Here is a 23,272-nt window from a genome sequence, read left to right as displayed (position 1 = left end):
AAACGTGCGCAGTTCAAGCGAAAAGAACCCTGAACGCGAAAACGGCACGCCCAAAACTCGAGAAGACCGTTAGCAAGAAAGACTGAGGAATAGAATAGGAAAAGAACGTTCAGCTGTACAGCTGTACAGCTGTGATATTCAAGACTGGTGATTACACTCCCCGAGTGCAGAGAAGGGAAAGGATAGGAGCAACCTCGTTAAGTGAAACCCAGATATATATCAGAGGGTGTTTCCGCTTGTGCCAAATAGGGAGGTCTTCTTGGATGAGTGCTGACCACCAAGAGACGGGTGAGCGCCAAGAATTCACTCGTAATTAAATAATCCAAGTGAAGAGGTGTATATTCATGACAGTTTCACTGAACTAGTCTAAAAATAACAACCTCGGAACCATGCTAGTTTAGGCCAACAATCAAACCTCAATGTTTCTTGCATCGTTAGTTTGACTCTCGATCCCCCAAGAGCTGCAGGACAAGATGTGGCCACGAACAAGCCTAACTCATCATCCCGGAGGATAAGCTGGACACCACGCGCCGTAGCAACCTCAGGCCCGGGATTTTCGAAAGGTGGATAAAGTTATCCACTGAGTGAATCACTATCCGTTGGATCAGCCGTTGGATAGTGTGATTTGTTTTGCCAACACTTGTCCACTGGATAGCGATTTTTCCGGTGGATAGCGTTATCCACCTTAAGAACAACTGGGGCCTGTAGTTACAACACAGAGGTATTAGCAGCTACCAACTCATTTAAACATGCACAGTCTCGCAAGCAGGAAAGGGCGTCTTTCTTTGGCAAGGACGAATATATAAAAGCCGGACAGAATGGTGCACGAAAACGCGTGAACGCGTACGAACCAATACAAACTTAGGCCGATCAATATGAGTTTAAATCTATTAGAACAAATACTGACAAAAATAACCCCTGCAAACTACCTTTTTAGCAGGTGGTCACCTGACCTTGTCATTCAAAATGCTTATTTGCAGAATAACTGGCCTCTCCGAAGCTATACCTCGTAACAGTAGCTTGGCGTGGCTACACGGTTACGGCCAGGGGTACAGCTTTGAAGTCGCCACGTACCGAATACATGGCCGGAGTGTGTTGACACCATGCCTTCTGGTCGGGCCAAATAACATATATACGGTTTACTGACCAAGCGCATGGTCAAGATGGCTGGATATTGGACAACTCCTCTCTTTTTGCAGGTTGTTCAGACCGAGACGCAGTCAAGGTCCATAAACACGCAAAAAAGAAAAAAAAATGAAACGGGTAATCCCGAGAGGGCAAGATAGTGTCATCTTAACCCCCCCCCCCCCCCCCTCGGATAGCCAATCAATAGTGCAGGATTTAGTTCATATAATGCAATCAATCAATCAATCAATTAATCAATCAATCAATCAAACTTTGTTAAAAGAGGGTAGCACATAATACCTTGTACAACTTATTAACCTGCGGTCCTGCAAATGTGCTTACATGTATATTTATAAGCGATGTTAGGGTGGGCTTGTCCTACAAAGACGGGCGGTATACAAGAGATTTGGGAACGAGAGCTAAACTCTCCCCAGTGTCCTACTCGGGAACAACGTGCAAGCATACGAAGATGGCGGCCGAAGATGCCTTTCAAGTAACCAAGCTAATGAGTAACGCTTCAACGAAGTATGGGGAAACATAGAGGGAAAGCGAAAGAAGCTACTTCTCGTCATAAACTCAGTAAGAGTTCAAGGTTTGAGGCTGCTTGGGATGGAAGTCATGCAACAAGCGATTTCGACAGTTTGCAAAATGATGGCGAGACACGAGGTAAGCTTCAATGAGTTTAAATGATTTTAAGTAATCGCGAATTTTCTAAAGAGTTAGCCTTGTCTCTGTTTGCCCGCCATTTCGGGACATTTTATTTCCACACACTCTACACCTTCTCACCCCTGCCTGCTTTAGACGAGGTTTCCTCCGTCAGCATCGTGTGATCTTTCTAACATTTCTGACGGGCTTTGGAAGAAGGGGTTTGCTTTTCTTGTTGGTGTAAAGAAAACTTGGCTTATTTCTTAATACATCAACGCTTTGATTTTTTTTTTGTGGTGGGGGGGGGGGGTGTGGGGCACTTTTGACCTTCCATGTCAAGGGGGCCTGGGGGGGATATGATATTATTAAAAACTTAATCATTGGATAATGCAAGTCAAGGCTTTTCACAGGCTTAGTCATCATGGTATGTGGGCCATTATACCATGTTCTTCAAATATGGTAAATGTACATGTACATGTAAATGTTTGTTGTTTTTTTTAATTTTAGTTTTCTATATTTTGGGGGCGTTTTTAATAACACAATTATTCCACTCGCTCTTATTGGTTATGAGATGATTATAGTATGGCTATCTACTATCTTTCATCCAGTGTGCGCTCGTAGAATAATTGTTAAATGTGATATGGAATATCAACTTGAAGTTGGTAAAGGTAAATTAACCAGTTTGTAGGGAGTTTGAGAAACTGATGTTTTGAGTGTTTGCCCTTGGCTTTGATGAAGATCTGACACTTGAAACATCAGCTTCTCTACTGAACTCTCTACAGCAGTTAATTTACCTTTATCAACTTTGAGTTGATGAATAGCTAAGCATTTCTTCAGTAAGAATAGTATCCACATTCTCATATATTCAGACTCTCAGTTGTCTGGTCTGAACTCTTTAGCCAAGCCCAAGTAGTTTGGATAAACATGGTTCGATTCGAAAGAAGAAAATTTATTGGATTTGATTTAAGAGCAAATGCCCACAAAAATCAAACAAAATCAAATTTCTTTGGCAAGGCTAGAAAACTCAAATTCGCTCATATTTTGCATATAGCTAGCCCCTGGCAAGAGTGGAAACAGGCTGTAGTTTTTTCCTTGAAATAGTTTTGTCTTTCTGAAAAAAGCGGCATTTACGATTTAGTTTTCAGACTCAATTTCTTGCAATTTAGTGAGTCCCAACTAGGCTGAAAATCGACCATTTTCCTTCAATTTGCATTTCGCAACTATTGAGCACAGAAAAGTTGTAATGCAACCAGCTTATTGCAGAACTATTTCTTGTGTAAAAAAGGATGATTTCAAGAACATTGGATTAATCTAATTATTTAGCGGTAAACAAAACCAGAGTGTTCTCCAAAATTGAGTTAGTCAGTGGGTGAAAAGAATTGTCATTTTAACCATGTGCCATGTCTCGAAATTCCAAAAGATTTTAGATTCTAACTATACTAGGATAGGTCTTTCAATATAGGTAAAGTTCCGTTTGGGCAAATGATTAGGCACTCTTCAAAACATTATTCAAAATCGTTCACAAAAGACACAAAATCACGCCAGCAGCTTACGAGTGCGGGACCAAAAGTATCATCATCGTATTGGCATATTACTTCAGTTGGAAACGTCAGAATTACCAAGCAGTATAAATGACATACACATAAGGGAAGTGGTCAAAACTATGTTACATGCTAGGGACCCACTTTTTGGAGGGTGGGCTATGTAAGAGGCCATGGGTCTCCTGAGGGAGGTGGGGGGCTACTTAAGAGGCCATGAATTTCCTAACGGAGGTGGGGGTTAGGTAAGAGGCCACTTGTCTCCTGACAGAGGTGGGGGGGAGAGGGAGTCTGAACTCTATCCTATTGTATACTGCAAGCTCTATTGCGATTGACATTCATTCGCCTTCATCAATTCATTCTAATCAGTCATGCTAAAAACTTACCCTAACCCTAAAATTGATCCTAATTGTCTTCTATTATTATTTTATTATTAATTATTTTACAATACAATACAAATTTTATTGTCAACTCCCCATGAGGGCTTTTCAGAAACAATAATAACAATAAAGGTAATTAAAAAAATACTCAAAGATTATTGATAAACAATCATTGAAAAACTATTTACATATAAAATTTATGACATTGAAAATTGATTTAAGAGGAAGGCTTTCATTTTACTTTTAAGAATTTTATTTTATTATTAATTAAATACATCTCATGAAAGTGCAAAACTTTTACTTAATTCACACAAAAAAACAAGCTGTTAGATGTATAATCATTTTTTTCTTAAATGATAAGCCAAATTTAATGAATACAAAGCCTACCATTAGTGGTCTTATTGTGTAGGCTTCTACTTCACACACAAAACTACAAACTAGTCGATGTAAAATCGATTTTTTTTTCACATGATAAGCCAAACTTAATGAATACATAGCCTATCATTAGTGTTCTTCTCGCATAGGTTTTTTTTTATCTAACAATTTCATCTGGCAACCTTAACTGAAATATTTAACTGTATACATATTAAATGTATAATTTGCAGTATTTCAGTGTAAAATGGGGTTGACTAGCCTACACGACTTCTATTGTTCGTGACATTTCTACATTTGCCCTTCTCTGTTTGGTCACTCGACCTTTTTGTTGCTCCACTCGTGTTTATGAAGGGTAATTCATGCTGTTTTATATAGAGGAATTTTATTAGAGTTGAGCCGTAAGACCGTGTCATGGCAAAATTCTTAGAGGTCATAGGTGTGCATGATTTCTGCAGTTATCTGCATGTCGCTTCGTCGATGACACCTTTGTAATTTGCCATGTATTTATGCATTTTTTAGGCTCATTTCTACAGCAAGATATGTTTTTTAGTCTCCAAGTATTTCCCTTCGCGGGACAAAATACGAAATTTACCATGAAAGTGTTGTTTACTTGCATTCTATATTGTGACACCAGACCCGGCTGTGATTATAGAACTGTTTGCAAGAACAGGAGGTTGATTATCACGGATATCATATTTGTCCTCGTACGTTTTTCTACGAAGACAACGTGGCTTGGAGAAAGCTATACGTTTCTCCAGAAATATTCTTAAGAGCTTCTGCCTGAGAGACCGGGGCAGACTTGGAAATGAAGATCGGCCGATTTCACTGAAAATTAGTACACAACGTATGTCAAAGTTTCAGGTTCAACGACCATTTTTTAGCCGAGTTCTGGATGTCAGCCCCTCAGGGGTCCCCACAGGCTGATTTTCAGTGTAATTTTGGTCAGTTTTCAATCTCTCTTTTAGCAACGTGCAACTGATTTCAGACAAAACCAAAACCATATTTGTAGTGCACTATTCTTAGGCGTTTATGGGTAAGAACATTAGCTTACCGGAATTTTTCGTTAGCCCGTGGCTGTTATCACAACTTGGTCCTATTTGAAGCATATGGGAAGCAACAGGAAATGGCCTGTTTTTCAGACCACATATTTTCCATGCCCATGTTTTATATCGTGAAGTATTAGTATCCCTGCAAAGTTCAGCCCTTAGTTTAGTAATATCAAGAAAAAAATACTAAGGTTGAGGCTTTTTTACCAAGAAAAAACTTACAAGAAAATAACTAACCAGGCCACTTTCAGTTAAAGTTTCAAAAAAGCGTGTCTGTAAAAATCAGCCATTTAATTTCGATTAATACCTTTTTTCTTCTAAGTCATGAATTAGAGACTCTGAAGTTAATTGTAACCGAAAAGACTTACCGTTAATCAAAAAATTTCATGTGATTTTTTAGGACCGATCAGATTTTGGTCCGGCAACGGTTATAAATTTTGTGGAAATAGTCTTGAAAATTACAGATAATGGAGTCACTGTGAAAGAACCATATATATACCTAACAATCCGTCTCTTGCCGGTTAATCACAATGCACCATTGCATTTTTTTGGTCCAAACTGCAATATTAAGTTTATTCAACCCGTTCAACGAAACAAGTCTGTGGCCCCGAGTAATGAAGCGCTAATTAAATCAAGAAATAAGCCGCCAAGCTTTGTGATCCCATTTCGTATCAACTCACCTGTCAGAGAGTTCTTTTCTAAAGAAAAGAACTTATCAATCACTCTAAATGCAATTACAACGTCTCTCGTAACACTACTTTAAAATCGCTTTGAACCTTAAGGAAATTTTGAATATAATTATAGCTAATTGTCCAATACAAAATGCAGTCTCACTCTTCGAGTCTATATACAAAGTGTCTGGATAAATTCACTTACTATAAACGCTTACCTGGCTTCAGGTTTAGAGGCATGCCCCTTTCTTATAATCCCTTAAAGGTGAAGCAACGTTAAAAACCTTAGCCTCAGCGATAAATTGGTAGTGAGTGCATTGTTCAGGTTGATTCATACCGTACATGGCGACGCTACGACACGCCAACTTGTCTGTAGTGTGCTGGCTATGATTGACTTGGAATTCAGTTTTTTCTCGTCTAGATTCGTCTCCTTGATACTGCAGAGAGTGATTAGATATAGAACTTGCTTGAGAAGCTAAAGAACAAATGGATATGTTACTGAATATTTATTCATACCCAGTCCCCCAGTGCAAACGGCCTAGGTATTATAAATTGAGGACGTCCAAGACGGACCGTTTTCCCCGCCAAGTCGCTGGATGTCTGACCAAATTACGAGAAAATTACTCATTGGCACACTTTCCCTTTCTCTATCGGGATTTTTCGTTTGTTGCTTTCTCAGTCAGTACAGATCCAGACTAAATCGGTGTACTGCGTATATTAAAAGATAAAACAGGGTAGGAGTGGATTTCCCTTCAAAAACTACTGCTCATGGCACCCCTAGCTGTAGAATTGCTGGCCATTAACTCCGATTTCCATAGTAAGAAGCGATAATCCCCAGGATGACCAGCATGCTTGCTGAGGTGGTAAGGTAAGTCGTCACAAGGCCCAGTGCCTCATACCTGCTGGAGCTTAAATTGGTTATTGCTCTTGTTCCCTGAACAGGATGATAATCACCAGCTCTCATTTATACATTTGGGTGGAGAGAGGCATTGTGAACGAAAATAAATTGATGAGGTGCAACCGCGAAATGAATATATAGCCAGCACGTGGACATCTTGCCGGCTGGATTGTTTATTTACAAGAAATGAAACTATCTGTGATCAGTTAATTAAACTTATTAACTCTATTCTGTCTGTAAGTGAATTTGTTTCATTTGAGTGTGCTTCAAAGGCAGAGGAGCGAAAGTCTGGCTATTGCAAGTTTAGTCCCCTGGAAAACTACATGTAGAAACATGAGTATACGGTGTCCCTCAGTTTTGGAAAGAAGATGACATATGCGGGGCATGAGATAACAAGCCATCAGGACCTACTGTGACTCTCCCAGTAGCGACGTTAGATCGAGATGTTACCCACCTGATGGTCAAATTAAAGTGGGCGCTGGTGGTAATAAACTGGCTGCGTCTCACAGAGTTGACAATTTCCCTGAATGGAAGTTAAAGTATGAATTAAAGAAGATTGTGATTTGCCCACGTCACCGCCAAAAATTCACCTGTTTGCGTGACCAAAGTGGGGCATGTCAACACCCTTTCAATCAAGGAGGAAAAAGAAATTGAAGAAACCGAAGAAGATGGCCGCTGACGTTTCAGATAGAATATTTAAGGAGTTCGGCATTGTGATACCTACTGCATCCCTTAAGTGTCCTAGGGTAGAGTGACTGCATGCATTTTTATCAGACATAAATTCATTTTTAACAGAGAAACAACAACAACATGATATTAAGTGTAGATTCTGGATCGTGGGTTGAAATCCCATCTGGGATTCTCCCAGAATTTACACTTAAAGATTTTTTTTACATGCTTTAATGTCTTAAATTCGTTCCACTTGTTCAAGGATCGTTCTTCCATCATCATCTGCATACATATTTGAACAAAATATCTCTAACTTAAATTGTCTACCCACCCACAATTCAATTGTCAACATTTTCGACGCTATATTGGATGTTGTTTCACTTGAAAAGTTGAAAGGGCTTGGAGATGAATTAAGTAGTTTCACATGCCCAATATTAAATCACAGCAGAGACGCTTTAACACAATAACAATAACATTTATTATTTGTATTGCGCCTTTTCTATAAAATATGCAAAAGCGCATCACAACAATAATTAATAACTAAAATTTTACAAATCTTCCTATCAAAATCATAAAAAATATTTACATTAAATGGGTAAAAGGTAATTACAAATAAAGATATAGATATGCTAAGATAACTGAAATGATTCCTTAAATAAAAATGTCTTAATTAAAGTCTTAAAAGATTCTAAGTTCGTTGCTTCGCGCGCGGACCTTGGCAGCTTATTCCATAGGAAAGGAGCAGCTACCTGGAAAGCTCTGTCTCCCAATGTTTTCTTCGCTTTCACACTTGGTCTTTCCAACAAACGACCATTGTCGTTGCGCCTCAAATGGTAGGACGAAGGCTGTTGAATACTAATTAAATCTGAAAGGTACTTAGGTGATAGGCCATGCAAAATTTTAAAAGTTATCAAGAGTATCTTATAATGTATCCTGGTGCGCACTGGTAACCAATGTAATTCTGCGAGTAGAGGTGTTATATGACAGAACTTGTGCGCACGATATATAAGTCTTGCACTCGCATTCATAACACGTTGCAATTTCATAGTCTGATATTCCGGGATTCCATACAGAAGGCTATTACAGTAATCCAATCTACTACTAATAAAAGCATGAACTAGTTTCTCAGTTGATTCTCTGGATAAATATTTCCTAATATGACGTATATTGTATAAATAATAGAAAGCGCTACTACAAGTCTTTGTAATGTGAGTTCCCATTTCTAAATGCGTATCGAACCATGTGCCTAAATTGCGCGCAGAGGCTACAGGAGAGACTTCAGTCTGCCCAATCTTGATGCTTTGGATTGACACTTTTGAGAGCTGCTGACGAGTACCTATAATCAGGAACTCAGTCTTGTCATCATTGAGCATCAGCTGATCCTCCCTCATCCATGCTCGGACATCGCAGATGCACTTTTGCATGGCTGATACAGCTTCGACTTCACTGGAAGAGTCAGAGGGCTTAAATGACAAATACAACTGAGTATCGTCAGCATAAGTATGAACGGAGGGCAGATGGTGTTTTAGAATCTGGAACAACTTACTCACGTAGATGGTAAATAAAAGCGGGCCCAGACACGATCCTTGAGGGACCCCACACTTCAAATTGCTTTGCGTGTCATGCTCAAACAATGTAATCTCCAGGCGAAAATAGGAAATAATTTTGCCCCCTATTGTATCACGAGGCTTACTTACTTACAATCTCTATCATAATGATGGTATTCATATTTAGAATCGATACCAAAGAGAAGCAAAGACCGAAGCTTGGAGGAAAGCACCTCTGGGTGTGTCGTAGTTAAGTCGAAAATTTCCGTACCACTAGTCACACAAGGTATTTGTGATCTTCTGGCAGGGAGAAGGAGAAAAATAACTCAAGGCTTAAAATTCTAATGGTGAATAGTAAGCTATGAAGGCACTTGACGTTAGAATGTCATAAATTCCAAAACATCCATCATATTGAATCCACCAGTCTGGATTTCATGACTATTCCATGAAGTAAAAATATCGTTTTTGCCAATTATAGCAAAATTAAAAGAGAAGAGAAAAGGTACTAAAGGAATGAAAAGGTGCAAAAAACTATGTTTGTCCCAAGAAACTTGAAAACATCAATAAAAACAGAGAATGAGATGAGAAAACTTAAACTTAGGGTAATTATGCCTGACAAAATAAGGTTGCCATGGAAACAAGGCAGAGTCCCATAAATAAGGCTTTTTTGGGCTCAGCTTTTCCCACCTAACTTATACACTCAGTAAACAACTTGTTTCATTGTATTTTGATTACTTTTCTCGTTATCAACGTTTAAAGTTTCCCCCTCGTCACCTTCCAGTCTCCAGGGTACAGAGTACAAATGCTGCATAAAATTTAGATTCAAATCTGTCAGTAGGAAAATCAATTTCTAGTCTTTGGTTTGTAAATATATATTTAATTTCAATAGTTCACTTCGAGATAATTAATTGTATGCTAATTTTGCGGCTAATGTCTAAAAATCTCTCCTAATAAAAAAATTAAGACTTTGGCAGGAAGTGCGTAGTAGGTAACTCTCTTGAAGTGTTTCGTAGTAAAAAAGCCTCAACCTTAGTATTTTTTTCTTGATATTACTAAACTAAGGGCTGAACTTTGCAGGGATACTAAGACTTCATGATATAAAACATGGGCATGGAAAATATGTGGTCTGAAAAACAGGCCATTTCCTGTTGCTTCCCATATGCTTCAAATAGGACCAAGTTGTGATAACAGCCACAAGCTAATGAAAAATTCCCGTGAGCTAATGTTTCCACCCATGGAAGCCTAAGAATAGGGCGTTACAGATATGGTTTTGGTTTTGTCTGAAATTAATTGTACGTTGCTAAAAGAGAGATTGAAAATTGGCCAAAATTGCACTGAAAATCAGCCCGTGGGGACCCCTGAGGGGCTGATATCAAGAAATCGGCTAAAAGAAGGTCATTGAACATGAAACTTTGGCGTATTACATAAGTGCACATAACAACTTTGTGCACCAATTTTAAGCGAAATTGGCTTACCTTCATTTCCGAGTCTGCCCCGGTCTCTCAGGCAGAAGCTCATAATATGTTTCCTGCAGCTATCTGATCAAGCTTATGTTTCTTGAGCTTGATGTATAGGTTTATTCTTCCTTTTGGTCGTTCTGGCACCACATGATTCAAATGTAGCTGTTTACGTGCAAGTCTGTTGACTGGATTACATGTTGTATTTGCCACTGTTCAGCTTAGCTCAGGCAAGACCATGGTTTCGATCCTCCATGTGGATCTCATCAGTTGCCAGTATTTCTAAAAGACTATGTATGTCTGTAGTTGCTAGCACAACTCGTACATATGTGATGATGTAAGACATTCTGCTGCAGCTTGTACAAACTCGTAAAATGGCTATAAGCCTACACAACTTCTATGGTTCGTGACATTTGTACATTTGCCGTTCTCTGTTTGGTCACTCGACCTTTTTTTTGCTTCACTCGTGTTTATGAAGGGCATTTCAGGTTGTATTAAAAGGAGGAATTTTAAGTAGAGTTGAGCCGTTAGACCGCGCTATGGCAAATTTTTAGAATTATTATTATTATCTACATTTTTCCGTCCTCAGGAAACTGGTTTTCGATTTTTTCATGATCCGTGAAATATGCATTTACTTGCGTGTGATTCGTGAACCAGCAACTTTTGCGAGAACAATTTTCCACTTTTCTTGGAGATTTTAGCATCATTAAAGCTCATAAACTTGTTCAGAAGTGTTTTTAAACGTTAGTAGGCCAGCATCCTAGCTCTAGAGACAAAACGGTTACAGAAAGTTTCTAGCTACTCTAGATTATGCATTGAAGAGAGTGCCACTCAATTCTGTGGTTCTGAGCAATTATGGTAGTCCACAGTTTATGTTTATGTTCAGAGTTAATGTGCTTTGTGTACAAGGCATTCATTAAAGGGACACCATGTACTTGAGCGCAAAACATTGTGGTGACTTTTTGTGTTTCTTCATTAAAATATCTTTAACATGACTGTCGAACTTGTTTTCAAACATCCAAAAGGTTTATTTCTAATTTTTATAGGTATGCATACCAGAGATGATTGTATATTCTACGATCGATTAAAGGAACAATAATGTGAGCACAGTGTACGTAACCCGGGATACTGTTTCTCTCTGTGTGTTTGTTTTTGTGTGTGTGTGGAGGTTCTCATGGCTCCCTTTTTTTTGAGGGGGGATGGGGGGTCGTGAAAGATACCATGGGTAGGTTGTGAAGGGAGAGGAGCCTTTAAAAGATACCATGGGTCACTTCTCAAGGGAGTGGGGTGGGCTGTAGTAGAGACCATGGATCACTTACCAAGGGATGAGGGGGGGAGGGGGGCTATAAAAGAAACCGTTGGTTTCTGGATAAGGGTAGAGGGGCTATAGAAAGAGTCAGTAGTCTCAAGTTATTCTAGTGGATCCCTTATATGTATAATAGTTTTGACCACTTCCCTAATAATAGCATGTTCACCTACCTCGGTTTGTAATATACTGAATCTTGCAAAGTGATTCTTCCCTGCAAATAATTTTCAGTGGCATTCTTGTCAGTACTCATATCCAACTTTGAAGAAAAACAGTTACTGCCAAGTCCCTTGTATGTATCATCTATCTGTGTTATTTGTGTCATTTGATTAAGCCAGTAGTAACTGTTAAAGCATTATTCCATGTGCGACTTTCGGGTTTCCATTTTGAAGATGTTTGAAAGTCCGCCATTTTGACTGAAGATGTGTTATCCGAGACCCGTGCGTTACAATGTTAACATATTTTACCTGGGGGTGAGGGTCGGGATTTCAGAACTTTTAACAGAGTTACTTTTCTTTGTTTGAATTTTAAGCCACAAAGACTTCGTTCGTGTGTAGCATTTTATCGTTTTAGCTAAGAAAGGAGGCCCTAAATTGGGACCAGCATCGAGATATTGGAAAAATTCTAATACTTTTTCTTTCGGAAATAACTCCCACTCTACCCTTACCCTGTGTGCAAGACTGTTGCTGGACAATATACAAATAAGAGACGCAGAGCCATCGAAGATGCCGGCTTATTTGTTACTGCTAATTACTGGAGATTTCTGCCTAATAGCATGTTGAATAATAGTACCGAACAACAAAAATGGAAAATGTAGGAACATTTGCATAGGATCTTGGTAATATTGAGTGATTTGGGGAATTCAAAATCATTACACGAATGCATACAGGTTATGCAAACCTAATGCAACACCGTTGAAATGGCAGGATAGGAATGTTGTTTGACAGCCAAGACATGATAACCCAACTAAGGTAGACATATATATGTTGGTTTATGCTTAAATCATGCTTACATTCCTGTGATATTTCGAATTGAAGTGATTTAATGACAAAAACAATGGTAATACTTTTGGTCACACATTCAACTGCTGGCGTGATTTCAATTTTTTTGTGTATGATTTGAATTATGTTTTGACGAGTGCCTAATCATTTGCCCAAACTAAACCTTAGATATATTGAAAGACCTATCCTAGTATAGTTACAATCTAAAATCTTTTGGAATTCTGAGACATGGCACATGGTCAAAATGACAATTGTTTTCAACGACTGACGAACTCATCGTTGGAGAACGCTTTGGTTTTGTTTACCTCTAAATAGTTAGATAAATCCAATATTCTTGAGACTGGGCTTTTTTGGACAAGGAATAGTTCTGCATTAAGTTGGTTGTATTACAACTTTTCTGTGCTCAATAGTTGCAAAATGCGAATTGAATGAAAATGGTCAATTTTCAGCCCAGTTAGAACTCGTTAGATTGATATCTGGACGTCAAAAGGAATGTTCTTTCTCTTGGAAATGCCAAGATATTTGAAGAAAAAAACTACACAGTTTTTGCTTTTACTAAGACCTACTTATATGCAACAGTAGGGCAAATTCTATTTTTCAAGCCTTATTGAACTATTTTTGATTCTTGTGTACATTTGGTCTTAAAATATGATCCATCCATCCATTCGTCCATCAATCAAAATCAATCAGTCAATTAATCGATCAATCAATCAATCAATCAATCAGTCAGTGAGTCAGTCAGTCAGTCAGTTAATCAACCAATCCACCAATGACAGAAATTGAAAGGGGTATAATAATAAAAGATCAGATATAAATGTAAATAGGGTATACTGTATAAAATTATTACCCACCTACACCTCCAGCCTCACTATCCTCTTTTTTCTAATATGAAAAAATCACTTATTCATATTGCACAATTTAATTTCAGATGGTAGTAAAACAAAAGATTATGGTAGAGGATTTCCTTTTCCTTTGGCTATGTGGGTAAGTTAGGAGTGTACATGTGTTGTAAGTGTTGTAAATATTAAACAAAAGAAATGTGGCAAGCATCCGATTTAATTTGTTTATCACTCTTATGACATCTGAATTAAACTCCAGTCAGTTCAAAAACTGTACAATATTTATACATTCAGTGCTTCTCTCTGACAAGGTGTATACTGTATGGATACTAGTCAGCAAAATTGTTGGAAAAAACCTGACACTATAACACATGGTACCCTACAGGGGGAGAGCAGTAATATTGCCAGTCACTTTACACTTCAGAATTTACCAGGTTTAAATGTCAGAATATATTGGTGACCCATTAGGCACCTTTGACCCTCAGAATTGATACAGATCGCCGTGGACTTACCTTTCAACTGGCACTCTATGCCTTTTTATGGTCCCAGTAAATAGTTACTGTCTAGCCTTCGCTAGAAATGGATGTTACTGCTTGTCAATTGGCATTAATTAACAATTTCACATATTTTTAGCAGGATTTTTTTCAGGATATTTCACTTCTGATTTTTACCCTGGCTAAAGCCTTGTTAGTTTGGTTATGTGAGTATTTTGATCTCAGTTTGGAGTGGTCTACACATTCAAATGTTTTTTCAAGAAAATGACTTATCGCCAGGAATTTACAGGCCAGTTAATTTGAGGTAAAGTCTGCGTATGAGCCAAGTGGCCCACCAGGCTGGAGCTTATCCAGGTTTCCTTAGCATGAAATGACTAGGAGTACTTCTACTCCCCCCTGGATGGGATGCTAGTCCATCGCAGGGTTACCCCCAGCATTAAATTCGCCGGTACCCATTTATACACCTGGGTGGAGAGAGGCACTGTGAGAGTCAAGTGTCTTGCCAAAGAACACAACACAATGTCCCTGGCCAGGGCTCAAACCCGGACTGCTCGATCCGGAGACGAGCGCACTAACCATCAGGTCACTGTGCCTCCCAGTTAATCTGAGCACTACCATAATTTACAAAAAGCATTGATGCAAAAGTTTTCATTGATCATTGACTAATTGATTGATTGATTGTTTTTTCATATCTGTACTACATTTTAGGATCTAGAGCACTGTGATCCTAAGAAGTGTTCAGGAAGGAAACTTTCAAGACTTGGGTTTGTGAAAACATTAAAACTCTCTCAGAGATTCAATGGACTCATTTTAAGTCCCTTGGGAAAGCAGTGTGTATCACCCCAGGACCACACCATTCTTATGGACCATGGAATAGCTGTTATTGACTGCTCGTGGGCCAAATTGGAGACCACGCCATTTGGAAGGATGCGAGGTGGCAATATGCGCTTATTACCTTACTTGATTGCTGCCAACCCTATTAACTATGGAAAGCCTTGTAAACTCTCCTGTGTTGAGGCATTTGCAGCTACTCTGTACATTGTTGGTAAGTGTTACAAAAGTTAGGTAACATTACTTACATGTACGGAGTTTCGTTAAGGGCCGGGCACCAGGCAAATTGACCAGCTGCGAGGATGATTTTGCCCACCTGGTTTGACCATCTAAAGTATAGTTCTTCTTATAAAGAAGTTCAAGTCAAAAACCTTTGCCCGCCTGTGAAAACCAGTTACCCTCCTACTGAAAACATTAATAAAACCCCTGCATTACTCAAGAGGAGGGTATTCGTACAGTGACATGATTCTTAATTGAAATTACATGTAGATGTAGAGACTACATGTACAGGTATCTATAACTTTTGTGCTTTACCTTGAGGAAAAATTTCAAATTTGTAGGCCCTAGTATTGAAAGTTGCCAGTTGGACCCACTACAGTGTACATGTGTAAGCTTCAATTTCAATACAATACAATACAATACAATTGAACGTTTTATTCAGAATCAGAATGAATAGATGTGACATGTTATAATAGGGTAAAAACAAAGCAGTGATGATAACATCAGTGACAACAACAAAAATAAAATAAATGGGCACCCTGAACAGAAAATAAAGAGGTTAGCCCTATGTGAAAGCTACCTTGAAGTGGGAAACACAAATTATGTATGGACAGAGTAACAGTGGTGGAATAATGATAAGATGAAAATCTATAAAATTGTGTGTGTGTGTGTGTGTGTGTGTGTGTGTATTAAAATACAGGCATTTGCAAAATGCAACCATCATTATGTGTGCTTCATCAGCAGAGATATGATGGCAGCAAGCTTTCTTGATTTCTGATATGCACCATAAATCATGTTTTGCTCAATATGTATGAAAGCATGGTCAGTATCGGTTAGAAGTCATCTAGTCTTTGTCATTAATAAAAAATCATATACATACAGTGTAGCTGATCAATCACTAAATAAATACTTCACTGTCACGTTTATCATTGTAACTCGCAGTAATACAGTATAATAATTGTTTTTTCAATGTCATAGGTCAAGAAGATCTGGGCACTACACTACTGAAACGTTTCAAGTGGGGATCATCTTTTTATACACTGAACAGGTTTGTGGCTAAACTAAAGTCTGATCATTGATGAGATAATGTCTCATAAAGTGGAACAGTTTACTTGTGAGGTTTACTCAGGTGAGGGAAGGCATGAGGATGTTCTAACAACATCTGACATTAATGGTCATGGTCTGCAGCATATTTAGAAATTTTGCCTTCACTACACATGGGGGTGTTGGCCAGTCAGACCCAAGATATGTTTAATTAACACAATAAGGTTACAACAAAGTGGATAAAAGATGCATCAAATAACATCCTACATGTGCCAAAGTCAGACGGTGCACCTCAAAACCTCAAATTAGGAAAATAGGGACCGTGTACCCCTTACCAAATGTATTGGTGCCACATTTGGGGTTTTAAGGTTACTATATAAACAACAGAATGAAAGGTAAATAAGATAACACTATTTACACAACACTAGAACAGAAAAATATACCATCTTTGATTTGTCATCAGTAAGGCTGACTGCAGAATGTCACAAGTTTCTTGACTATCTCTTTACAAACATACTAATCACAAGCCTTTGTGTACTACGCTAACCCCCAGTTTTCTGTTCCAAGTCGGCAAAATATAAATTTATGTCATTTGATACAGATTATCACAAATTACATGTACATTACTCCTTGATCCCCACCACATCCAGGAAGAAGATCTTTAAAAGTTTTATTTTGTTTTAATAATGCAGAGTTCTGCTGGACCGGTATGCTGCTTGTAAATCCAGCAAGGAGGTGGTCGAAGTTCAGAATAAATGGTTCGAGGAGTGTGAAAGAGAGCACAACTCACAATCGTCACAAGGTACTGTAAATTTACATGCACATGTATGCTCTTCAGCTAGGCCTTTCCTGTGAGAGAGGCCAAATCTAGACTGTTTGGTAAGCCGCGACAACAACGAACTGCGAACGACAGTGTACAGAAAACCGACGTATACCGACAGATTACTTGACGAATCGTCCTACAACCCGACTTCACACAAAGCCACGACTATAAAGACTTTGACGAGACGAGCACAACTAGTTTGCGACACACCGGACAGTTTACGTGACGAAAACAGATACCTTGAACGTGTTTTCACCAAAACAACTACAACACTGACTTTATTAGACGAAACATTTACCGACTCACTGAAGCTGACGCTACGAACAGGAACCCAACACCTGTTACTACAGTGACTATACCTTACATTGAGGGCACTTCTGAGACCATCTCACGGATCCTACAGCCCTACAACATCCGTGTAGCCCACAAACCTACAACTACGTTACGACACTTACTGACCAACGTGAAAGACAGGGACGAACCTAACATCAGACAGGGAGCAGTTTACAAGATCAAATGCTCCGACTGCCAGGCTTCCTACATTGGTGAGACTGGCAGAAACCTTAAAACGAGACTGACTGAACACAAACGAGCCACGAGAAATGGCGATGCCAACAATCACATTGCTGCACATCATCAACTGACAAACCACAACATCGACTGGGACTCTGCTCGGTGCTTAACCTACAGTACAAACTATTTTCAGCGGTTGACTCTGGAAAGCTGGGTCACTAACCTAGAACAAACGCCTCTTAAGAGATGTCAACAACTACCGGCGCTTTACAGACGACTTTTCCACGACGGAAACGAAACTGACAAACGGACTTCTAAAAAACTTTGGTTGGAGTACCTATATTTTATTTTCTGGAACAATATATTGCCAGTGTTATACTTGATTATGGATTACCTATTTTGATTAGAGAATCAGATTAAGCTATTCATTATTTTCAGTTGCATTTCTCTCACTATGCTTGTGGCTAGACCAGGCACAGCCACTGTTTATTTACAGACTGTATATTTACTTTTCAACTGATGATCTTTTGGCTATTTGAAACAATCACCTTTAGAACTGACTACCAGCTTGATGTGTTGGAAACTGACATTCTTAAACTCATTAATAATTTATCAAGTTAAAACAAAGAAAATCACAACCGTGAGGGAGGTCTGGATACCCGGTCTTAATTAGCATAGATTTTGACGATTTTTCTTCTCCGTTTACTCCTTAGCCTTTGCTTGGATAATTTGAGAAGATCTATCAAACACTCGAGACTGTGTTTCATCCAAACACCTCGAATTTCATCAAAAATACTCTACTGGGCGTCATTTTTCAAATCTCTTCTTGGTGTTTGGATATCCCAATGAAACACTGTCCCTCGTGTTTGATATATTACATCAAGTGGTTACCGTCTCCATCAAGCCTCTTGTGAGAAATGTCTTTCTATGGAGTGTTTTCATATAGCTTTATGAAATCATTGGGATGAAAGTTAAGACAAACTGAGAACGTTTTACAATGTAATGCGAAGTCTTGCCTGTTAGAACATTAATTTTTCTGGTTTTAAATCGGTCTGCCTTCACCAGTTAATGCATTATTATTATTATTATTTTTATTTACAGACTTGATGGACATCGATATGACCAAGGAACATTTCAATCCTAACCGACCCATTGTCAGGTTTGTAGAACACTGGAAATCATTAGATTCTCTTTCAACATGAAAATTTTTGAAAACTGTTCTCAAAATGGAATTGTTTGAGATTGCAATTGAGTTTCTGAGTTCAGACAAAATCTGGAAATTTTCGAAAAATTAATGATAATGCTGTAATTCCCAAGATTGGTTACCGTTTGATTAATCTTGTTCCTGATTTGTTGTGGATAAAGTCCGAGAGATCTGGGAACAATATTAAATTCTGGGGGATGGGCGATACTCTACAAAGTTGTATATGGGAAGGCTCTGCTCCAAGGTCCAAGCCCTTACCCTTTTGTGTACCATTTTGACAGGAAAGGTATCCCTTTCGTAATTCTTTTATAGAATTGCATCCCTTTTCTAAACCCTGGAATGAAGTCAACAAATGATATTACTGGAGAACATGAAGCATAACCAGAAGAGATATTAACCAGAAAAACAAGGATTTTATATTCAGTTCATGCTCGTTTTGTACTGAAATGCCAGTTTTCCCTACCCTTTCATATACCTCAACTTGTGAAATCCCTACCCTTTTGTATACCTGAAGCCTGAAAAAGGTGGATGGAGCCTCCCCATGAAGGCCATTATAGGGGGCACCCCCCTCTCCACCCTGGGAATTAATTTAGGTTGTCATGCAATTTCTCCTTGTATTATTGAGTCATTGTCAAGCACATAGGTTAGGAGAATAAAGCAAATCATGGTGAAAATTGTCCTGTTACTGTACAGTGTACATGTACCACCAAATTCTCTGAACTAATATTGTAATTAAATGGTTTTCAGTAGCGACGAATCAGATGACAGTAACAGTGAAGTCAGTGATGATGACGTAAGTGATGATGATGATGATAACGATAATGGTGATGAAGATAATCGTCAAGCTGGAAGTTATGACGATGTTAGAAAAGGTAAACATGGAAAATATCAAGAAGAAAGTGGAGACGAAAAGACATTACAAAGTCATGACCAAGGAGAAGGTGCGTGTGGTGTTCTTGGTGAAGACGAACTGTTGGTTCGTAGTGTCGACGACGAAAACCTGCTGAGTTGTGAAAAGAATTCTAAGTTATCAACTGAGGAGGGTTTGCTCGAAATAACCGAGAGAACTGAACTTGTTAAGCTGGAAGATAGATAGCACTAGTGGCTTGTCTTCCTGCTGCCTTGATAAAACCGTAGGAAAACGTAAAATACACGAAAGGTATTAAGGTAGAACCCTCCCATTAATGAGAGCTCCAATTACGAGAGCTGCAACATTTCTGAAAAATAGTGGCGTTTCGTCCTGGACACTCTCAGTACAGTAAGACCAAATTGTGTGATTTACACCCCCAAGCTAGACGACGAGTATCCGTGATCTATACCCGTGGGAGTCCCCTTCTTCCCCCCCCCCCCCCTCTCTCTCCCCCGGGGAAGAAAAACTACAAAGATAGCATAATAAGCCACAGATAGCGAGGATAGTTGAGGTTTGGGACGATTGAGACGCACATAAAGGCGGAAACTAAGCCCCACCCCAAAAAATCGCTTACACGAAGCACTCAAAACCCGATAACGAAGCACCAAAAGTCTAAATCGAGACTTGCTTATTGCGAAACTTGCGAATAGCTTCAAATTCGAAAGCGAAGACAAATTACGCAAAAGTCGAAAACGAAGCGGCACCAAAACGAAACACTCAGTCAAGATTAAACATGTGACATCAAAAACTCTAAAATGAAGAGGAGGGTTCTGAACACCTGAATACCGCAATACCGCGACACTTTAATCGGCCGAGTCGAAACTTGATGTCATACTGAAACCACTACTCTGTGTGTTAGTTTAGAGCAAATAACAGGGAAACAACAATAAGGAATTGTAATTTTCGATTTAGACAAAATAAACAAAATAAGTTACATCCATTCGCGTGTTGACTAATAATTAACTAAAAATAACTTACCCTTTTCCGATGGGAAACTGGAAAAGGCTCGGAAAACGTTGGAGGACTTGGAGAATAATCTTTGATACCGTCCAAACAGTGTAAAAAAAAAAAAAAAAAAAAACACGAATCCCGCAGGTTTGGAGAATACCACAATACCGCATTTCGAGATTAAAATTACCGAAATACCGCAAGATCAATTGTCCAATACCCAATACCGCAAACCGCAATCTCCACCAGTGAATGTCGAGAAGAACAAGACATCACGTATGAAGCATCTAAAATTTGAATTCCACGGTAAAAGCGAAAGCTCTTTGATGGTAATGTATGATTAACAGCCGGTAGCTGTGAATTCTGGCAAATTACAATAATCGCTCTTTCGCTCCGCTAAGCGATAACTACATTTAAAAGCTGTGAGTGACATATATCCTCTGAGAAATACTGAAATGATTTCATTCTAATGTAGCTCTATCTTTCTAGTTCTTGTTTAAAAATCGTTTGAACAAAACAGAGACCAGACAAGTCAAAACAACTCGAAGCTAATAGTAACACCACTGATAGAGGCTCATAAAAGTCATCCCAATTTAAGTTATTGAAGCAAAACAAGAACACATTCGTCAATTTTTCATCGTGTACTAAAAATTCCCAAAATGTTTTCTTTTCAATTTTCGAGCTTTGTTCTTGACGACGATGTCCTTTCATGTCATGTTTTCGTGCTTGAATAATAAACAGTCAAAAGCTCGTTACGGTCGTCGATTTATCGCCTACAGGCGTATGTCTTCTGGAGCATTACAAGCTCACGGACAAACAACTGCAAAGATTGAAAGCTAGCTGGAAACTATTTTCATGTAAATTATGTGGCGCTCGTTTGTTTAAAAATTTCCAGAGGTAACCATTACATGCCTGGCAATGATACTGACCAAAATACTGCACTCTTTTAATCTTCCGGTGTTCCGCTTTCATTGCTCTGTAAACCAGTCACGAAAGCACCTTATTTTATCCGGTTTCATTCTTCAAATAGACTCGTTTTGGGTGTTTCAGTTCTTGTGCTTCGTTCGTTTCCGAGTTACGTTGTTGGTGCTTCGCGTTCAGGTCGTTGTTTTCGAGTGCTTGGTTTTCCATACACTGGTGAATTGTCTCATCTCTCAGGATACCTACAATCTTGGACAGAATAAAATGGAACAATTATCCCCCATCCCCCCCCAAAGCAACGATGAAGGCGCGAAGGAGCAAAAGCGCGCCATTTTGGCATCATTGAAATGGGGGGAGGAGTGGTCCAGATGTTCCATTTATTTTGTCCAAGATTGTAGCGTCGCATCGTCACGCAATGATTAAGTCCTCGGTCAGTAGTTACAAGAACCCACTGCATGGTTAAAATGTCACTCATGGTGACATGGTGACATGTCACTAAAATGTCAATCATGGTGAATTAAAAGTTATAAGCTAGCCGATGTTTTCGATGCCTTCCAAGCGTGTCAGAACGGATGGAACCAGGGGGGGCTGGCAGCTACCTTTGATCTTGCCGCTTTTCCTGTTTCTATGATCGCCCCAGTAAAAAAATCTGTCAATCATTCGAAAACTAGAGTGAGCATGCGCAATAGGTAGCATCAAGTCTCGTGCTCGAATGGACGCTCGAATGCGTAGAGACCCGCGAACAGGTGTTTGTGTAAAATGAATTACCTGTTGGTTGTTTTCCTGCTTTTAGCATTTTTTTGCGGTAGTACGGAATTTAAACGTTCCATTCCTGTGGTTCGCCCTGATGAATTTGTAGGGAAGAACTTTACTGGTGTGAATCGAATATCGAATAGCGCTCCCGGTGTCAGCACCCACTTGACCTGGGAAATGAAATTCAATCAGACGTTTTATAAACCTGTGGTTTTAGTTTCCGAAACTATCAACTGGAATGCAGTCAAAGGTCAGTTCTGTATAAGGTTGGTAGAGTCAATATTGAAAATGCGGGTGAGAAGTGTCCGACTTCAGACTCGCAGTTTGTTGACAACCAAGATCATGTTTGGTAATTCCACGGACGATTGGACTTTTCGTCGTCTCAGGAAGAAATTATTCACTGGAAACTGTAGGGTTTATCACACGCCATGTTCACGTCAACAAAAGAGAAGGTTTCGATTGCGATTTCTAAAGTATAGAAGCGTCAAACATTTCTACGACTGCCACCGACAAGAGTCCGCGCTTACATGTAGGTTGGAACTTAAATTAAATTATTTGTGTCAAGTCTTTTGTTTCGTTGCTCTTGAATGCGTAATTATGTGTGAAACACCACGTTTATTTTACGGAATTATCCCCCTGTTTGAATGCTTCATGGCAGCTGTTCTTCCAATTATGTTGGTCAGTTTTCTGAGTTTCTACAAATGCTTTACACTTCGGACACAAGGAAAAGAGCTTCAATCCTTGAGAACATTTTTAGATGATAAAATTTTGCAACTGGAAACCCTAGCTTCTAAAGATAAACAAACAACTGAAGAATACTTAACCTTACAAATAGAGCTGCCAGGTTTGCATGTTTTCACGAAAGAACTGAAGGACTTGGCAAATTATCTACAACCAGGGTTTGGAAACCTCCTTTCCATACTTTACAGTTCCAAGTTAGTTTCAGTAGAAACTGCAATGAACCATCACACTTCAGAGCTGTTCCCTGCATGTACATGCAACTGTTTAAATTCTAATTGCCGGACACATGAGGAGTATGAACGTTTGCTGGGGCTATCTAAAGAGATTGAGGGGTTTGAATATGATTTTTTGTCCCTTGCTTGTACAACATCGAG

The 23,272-nt window shown here is 39.0% G+C and overlaps 1 protein-coding gene across 2 annotated transcripts; it reads left to right on the top strand.

Annotated features, from left to right (window-relative positions):
- Positions 1–1,541: 1,541 nt before the first annotated feature.
- Positions 1,542–20,475, top strand: LOC110054919 (18S rRNA aminocarboxypropyltransferase-like). 2 transcript variants are annotated; one of them, XM_020761292.2, is made up of 7 exons: positions 1,542–1,791; positions 13,587–13,642; positions 14,700–15,036; positions 16,020–16,089; positions 16,778–16,887; positions 18,523–18,580; positions 19,376–20,475. In XM_020761292.2, exons 1-7 carry the CDS (start codon positions 1,653–1,655, stop codon positions 19,719–19,721), a joined length of 1,116 nt encoding a protein of 371 aa, XP_020616951.1. In that variant the 5' UTR covers positions 1,542–1,652; the 3' UTR covers positions 19,722–20,475. The 2 variants fall into 2 exon arrangements, with proteins under 2 accessions (XP_020616951.1, XP_020616949.1); XM_020761290.2 differs by having other exon boundaries at positions 19,373–20,475.
- The last annotated feature ends 2,797 nt before the right edge of the window (positions 20,476–23,272 follow it).

Source organism: Orbicella faveolata, unplaced genomic scaffold (genome assembly GCF_042242905.1).
Source record: "Orbicella faveolata isolate gen_17 unplaced genomic scaffold, um_ofav_v1 contig_2, whole genome shotgun sequence".
NCBI lineage: Eukaryota > Metazoa > Cnidaria > Anthozoa > Scleractinia > Merulinidae > Orbicella > Orbicella faveolata.
This window is presented reverse-complemented; position numbering and strand designations above follow the sequence as displayed.